The sequence below is a fragment of the Capra hircus genome, chromosome 8 (assembly GCF_001704415.2).
Source record: "Capra hircus breed San Clemente chromosome 8, ASM170441v1, whole genome shotgun sequence".
Lineage (NCBI taxonomy): Eukaryota > Metazoa > Chordata > Mammalia > Artiodactyla > Bovidae > Capra > Capra hircus.
In genome coordinates this window covers 103,813,361-103,819,360 of record NC_030815.1, presented here as the reverse complement: position 1 = coordinate 103,819,360, position 6,000 = coordinate 103,813,361, and the positions used below count along the sequence as shown (strand labels likewise).

The following is a 6,000-nucleotide window of genomic DNA, read 5'->3' as shown; positions in this document are numbered from 1 at the left end:
TCTTCTCCCTGAATCAGCCAGGTGCGTACCCCCGAAGACACTGGCTTGCTTTATTCCCACCTCAGTGACAGATCCAATGGATGTGCGCACCCGCTTCTTCCCAAACCAAGTCCCACTTGGGATCAAGGGGACCTCATCTTCCTTGTCTATGGTGCACTTGAAGGCGGGAGGAAAGGGGGATGACAGAAGATGAAGTGGTCGGATGGCATCACCGACTCGATGGACATAAGTTTGAATAAGCTCCAGGAGTTGGTGATGGATAGGGAAGCCAAGCATGCTGCAGTCCATGGGTCGCAAAGAGTTGGACCCAACTGAGTGACTGACCTGAACTGATGGTACATTTTATACCACTCTACGTAGCACCCCCGCCCCCCTCCGAATTTACCTCTTTTTGGCTCTTCCATCTCCAGGATCCCTATGATTTTATGGATTCACTGGGAAGGAATATCCAGTTCTTAACAGTGACCCAAGTCAGGTGATGCTCAGTAGTGGGGTCTCTGCAAAGGCCAAAGTCGCAGTAATCCAAGCTCGGCTCTGGACACAGAACAGTTCCTTGGGGAGCTCTGGGATTTCTGTGGGCTCGCAGATACCCAGCAGCTGAAAAGCGAGCAGAAAGGGGAGAGGTGCTGCAAAGACTGGGTACTTCCAAATGAACTTTTCAAAGAGCTACACCCGGAGGCACCGGTTATGCAGCAATTCACTTTTTAAATGGTCTTTTGAAATGGAGATGATTAGTAGCCACAGATGTGGCCAGCTCTGCCTGCCTTGAGAATCTATCCACTCTGTCTAAATTCCAGGCTATTTGGAACATTTAACTAGAATAGTCCAATACCCTCTGCCAAGTCTATTCCCATTCAAGAAGTACTCTTATATCACACTCTCATTTGATCAGTATGGTGGCTGTCAGCGCAGACAGGGAAAAAAAGAGAGGGGCATAAGGGTTTGTACAAGAACCAAAGACCATAAGGGAGGGGGGGAGGGCTGAGAGAGGACCTCAGGTTTTCAACCTTCATGTACAATGACAGTAGCAGGGATTCCGGGGCCAGCAGGGTTTAACTATTTACCCAAGTGATTCCATTGATCAACATTTGCAACTTTGATTGAGACAGTGTCTACCCTCTCTGATTCTCAATTTTCCCATATCTGTAAAAAAATAAAATCTTAGCTGCCTCAGAGGCCAGAGGTGAGGATGAAGTGAGGCACTGTGTCAATCTGAGACAGAAGAGGCTCAACTGTAGTAGTCACACGCACGCGCGCACACACACACACACACACACACAGCACATACAATATACAACTCGCCACACACAGCATGCAGATACACCGCACATGCACGGCACACACATACCACACACCCACCACCCACATGCACACACCACCCAGGACACACACGCCCCTATGCTCTTCACCATACCACTTCCCTGCCCCCACCCTCACTGCCAGCTGCTTCCCCTTTTTCTGAGTTTCACGGGCAGGCCCAACTTTGTATGCAAATTTAACAGATCCCAATATACTCTGGAGGATGTTTTTGTTCAGGAGATCGGTGCTGTCAGTTTGCTGCCCCCGGACAGTACCTTTGAACCTGTCCCCCAATTTCATCCTGCCATTAAGCTTGTCTCCCTGTGGAGAAACTTCCACGTTTGTGGGCCCTTCCTTGCCAGAGATCTGGTAGCATTTCCAGTTCTTAAGAGAAGCCAATATCATCAACCCCTCTGAGTCATTCTACCAGGGTCCAGGGGATCCAGCCTCCCTGTGTGCGCTAAGTCGCTTCAGTCGTGTCTGACTCTGTGTGACCCTGCGGACGCTAGTCCGCCAGGCTCCTCTGTCCATGGGATTCTCCAGGCAAGAATACTGGAGTAGGGGTTGCCATGCCCCAGCAAAGAGATATCTTCTGATGAGGACTTTTGAGCCACAGGCCCTCGCTGAGGAGAATGTGCAGCTTCTCAAGCCGGAAGGCGTTTTGTGGCTGAGTCTGACTGAAACAGCAGTTGCTTTGTGTGTACGCTCGCGCGAGCGCGCGCACACACACACACACACACACACACACACACACACACAGCAGCTAGGGAAACCGTCATTTTCCTACTCGCCCTCTGACATCAGCCGCCTTCTTCTCTACAGCTACAGTTTCTCTTCACTCAAACTGATCCCTGGCGATGAAAAATGAGCCTGTCCCCCACCCGTCCCGCTGCCTTTCGCCTCACGCCCCCAGAGAAGAGTTTCTTCGTGAGGCAGCCGGTGAAGGTTTTTTTCCAAGTCACATGATCCAGGATGCAGGGGAAGAATCCTTCTTGGAACAGAGATGGGCCCAGAACCGAATCAGATGAGAAGAGATAAGGTGTGATGTGGGGAAGCCTATATAAGAATGGACCCAGGGCTGCAGCGAGCACTCAACCCACTGGCCCCGTCTCAAGACACAGCCATGCATGTGCCCGCAGGCTCCGTCACCAGCCACTGGGGAACCACGGGCCGCGGGTACTTCTGCTTCACCACGGCCTCGCTGGCGCTGTGTCTCGTCTTTGCTGTGGCGACCATTATGGTGCTGGTAGTTCAGAAGACGGTGAGTGGACTTCTCTTCTTTGCCTTTCCTTTCTGATTTATGTTCAGTTTTCTCCACAGAGACTTGGGGATAAACGAAGCAGAGAACCGACATCAACAGAGAGAGGGAGCAAAGAAACTGGAAACTCAGTCCTCTCAAATAATTTGGCTCTTTGAGGGAAAATTTTCTTGAGCCATCACCTCCAAACTTTCTATATACACCTGAGCCAAAGAAGGGAGAGGAGCTATTAGCCTTGAGAAATTTTCCTAGAGGAAGGGGATATATATACACGTATAGCTGATTCACTTCGTTGTACAGCAGAAATGAACGCAACACTTTAAAGAAATTATACTGCAATAAAAAAATAATAACTGTTGCTGATCTAAAGACTTCTATTAAAGATGGAAGAGACAAGGAGACTTAATAACACATTTGTACAGCCAGTGTCTTGTCTTTGATGACTTCAGACCAGATTGCAGGATTCTGTACTCTCAGTCCAGATGTTCCTGAGATTTCAGAGGCCTCAGCCAGTGCTAAGCACTTTTTTTAGCCAGGAGTTAAGTTCCAGAGGCCAAAACAAGGAAAGGGAGCAAGGAAAGGAGGCCAGAGAGAAGACCAGGGCTCTTTAGAGCTTGGGCATGTCAGTGTTAAAGCTCACAAGACAAGTTCAAAGCTTCCTCCTGAGCCACTGCTTTGAAGAGCTTGGTGTGTCACAAAAACATAACACATAGAAGCAGAAGGTAGAAATGTTTTTCACACCTGTTCCCTCTGAGACTGCTCAGAACCCTAAAACTATAAGCAATTATGGGTACACACTGTGAAGTTGAGCGGTCTCAGGAAATTTACCTTTTTTTTTTTAAGTAAATGGTAAGAATTACTATGAAAACAGAGGAGGTGAAGGAGAAAGCTTATTCATATTTTAGGAAATTGGTGTTTACAGCAAATCCACCAGGATGTATTTTAGAGAAAATACTGTACTAATAGTATATATTGCTCATGAATTTTTTAATGAAGTAATTTTGATAGTTTAAGAACTGTAGCCCCCCAAAAAAAAGAACTGTACCCCCAATACTACTACCCCTTCAAAGTACATATATTTCTATTTATTCCTTCAAAGCTCTCATTTTTCAGAGTATTGCAATCCTGCAGAATTTGTTCTGGCTTCCTTCAGTTGTCTTAGGTTGAATGCTCTTTACCTTATTGATTGCTGAAAAGAACCAGGCTTTAAAAGGCTTGGTTATCTGCTTCTCAAGTGTCCTCAAGAACTGACATTTAAATGAAGCTTTGAAACTCATACCTCCATAAAAGTGAAAGATAACAGAATTGCTAGCCTTTGAGACTTAGACTGTAAAGTTTATGAAACTCATCATTTATTGGGCTCATCTACACCTACTGGGAATAACACACTTGAGAATATTCTAGGACCCTTTTTATTCTGTACAGACTCTATAACTTCTGTAATTCTAATCTGAAGTAAACCAGAGGTGTATCATTCTACAGCAAGAGCCAAAGAAAGGAAATTAAAGTGGCCTTCAAAAATGTCTTCAGTTAGATTGTAGCTAGAACTGGTATGAGAGAGAGAGAGAAAGAAAGAAGGAAAGAGGGGAAAAGAGAGAGAGAAAGATATGGTCGTGGTACATGGTGTGGTGATGACATAGGAAGCGAGGAAGAGCTCCAGAATTCTCCTAATCCAAGTCCCACATTTGGTTGAATTGATTCTTTCCATGAAGGAACTGGAGTGGATCTTTCTGCCTCATTTTTGTAAATGTGGAAAACGAGAAACAGAAAGGGGACAGGGCTTGACCTAAGTTGTCCTGAGAAAGTGGGAGTCAAGACTGCTTGGCTATTTAATGAGGCCACTGTTCCCTTTGAGGACACAGACAGCCACAGCCGCACTAAAAAATCTCCCTTCCTCCTCTTCTCCTGGGAGTGTGCCCTTCCTGGCGTCCAGTTCCTTGACTTCCCCTCACTCTGGGAAATGAAAAGATTCACTTCACAGTCTGACTCTAGGGTTTGATGTACTATGATTTCTTAGCCTGAGAAATATCAGTAACTTGCTTAAAAGTATCGTGATATACAAGTAAAGTGTTTTATACATATCATTTCCAATAATTCATTCAGATATTAACTGTCAGAAAAGCTAAGGAGAGTTATCTCCTTGAACTTGAGTTATCAGGTTCCTGCGGGAAGAGGCTTTAGTACAGGTACAAGTTAGACAAATGAATCGACTCTTAACAGGACCCCCGATAAAGGAATCAATGGGAGATACCTAAGGACCTTAAACTCATAGCCCAGTTATTAAAAGTGAAATGGATTGATGGCCACCCAGCAGTCTTGTGAGGGTGGATGGGGGCAAGGCTGAGAACCATGAGCTGGTTCTACTGGCCTAAGAAGTCCCCACCATTACTGTGTGTGTGCTCGGTCGTGTCTGACTCTTTGCATCCCCGTAGACAGTAGCCCTCCAGGCTCCTCTGTCCATGAAATTTTCCAGGCAAGAATACTGGAGTGAGTTGCCATTTCCCCCTTCAGGGGAATCTTCCTGGCCCAGGGATTGAACACAGGTCTCCTGAATCTCTTGCATTGACAGGTGGATTCTTAACCACTCAGCCATGTGGGAAGCCCCCAGAAGTCACAGTTCTAAATAAAAAGACACATGTACAAGCAAAATGTAAACCAAAATTAACTTATAATATGGAATAAGTGATGGAATGTAGGCACATAGGGCTACCATGAAACCACAGGCAGATCTGAGAAAAACTTCACTGGAGATTGGAGTCTCAGTTTGGCTTGAGAAATGTGCACAATTTCAAACAGGTCTCCTGAGATCAGAGGAGAGAGTATTCCTGGCCAATGGATCAGAATGAGAAAAGTGAAAAGTGTAGGACATGTAGGAAAATCAACAAAGATCGCCTTGAGCTTTGGTTTGAAAACCAAGTAACTCCAAAGTCAAATTCCTTGGGAGAGGCAAAGAACTTAGGTTTCAACCTTAAAGATTTATTGAGCATCTACTGTGTGCAGGACAGTAATGTTCTAAGTAATGGATATAGAACCTTGATCAAAGCCAAAAATATCTCTGTTTTCATGTTACTTATGGAACTTATTGCCTACTGATGTCTTAAGTCTCTGCAGTGGCTGTATTTTACTTACCTTTAAACCATTATATTCATTTAAAATATTATATTCACGTGGTTTAAGAAAAGTAAATAGTAAACAAGGGCAAAGAAAAAAGTAGAAATCTCTCACACCCTCTCCACCCAACCACCAATCCCTCTTTCCTGAGATAAGCACAATTGACAGATTCTTTCATGTCCTTCCAAAAATCTATGCTCTATAAATATATAGTACACAGATGTCATTATAGCAAACCCATAAATTTGCAGCTTGCTTTATTGACTTGATATATCTTGGAAATCCTTCCATGTCAATACATGGAAGTCTCTCTCATTCTTTTGAAGAGTCAC

General features: G+C 44.9%; 1 protein-coding gene and 1 long non-coding RNA gene across 2 annotated transcripts in view; one reads left to right on the top strand and one right to left on the bottom strand.

Annotated features, from left to right (window-relative positions):
- LOC102178728 overlaps nt 920-6,000 on the bottom strand; it is a 16,647-nt gene continuing 11,566 nt past the window's right edge. The window contains exon 3 of the long non-coding RNA XR_310245.2: nt 920-1,143. This is a non-coding gene — a long non-coding RNA (uncharacterized LOC102178728). The remainder of the gene's footprint in view (nt 1,144-6,000) is intronic.
- Nucleotides 2,071-6,000, top strand: part of TNFSF8 (tumor necrosis factor superfamily member 8) — a 27,889-nt gene continuing 23,959 nt past the window's right edge. The window contains exon 1 of the mRNA XM_005684351.3: nt 2,071-2,560. Coding sequence (XP_005684408.1) covers nt 2,366-2,560 — 195 coding nt within the window. The 5' untranslated portion in view covers nt 2,071-2,365. The remainder of the gene's footprint in view (nt 2,561-6,000) is intronic.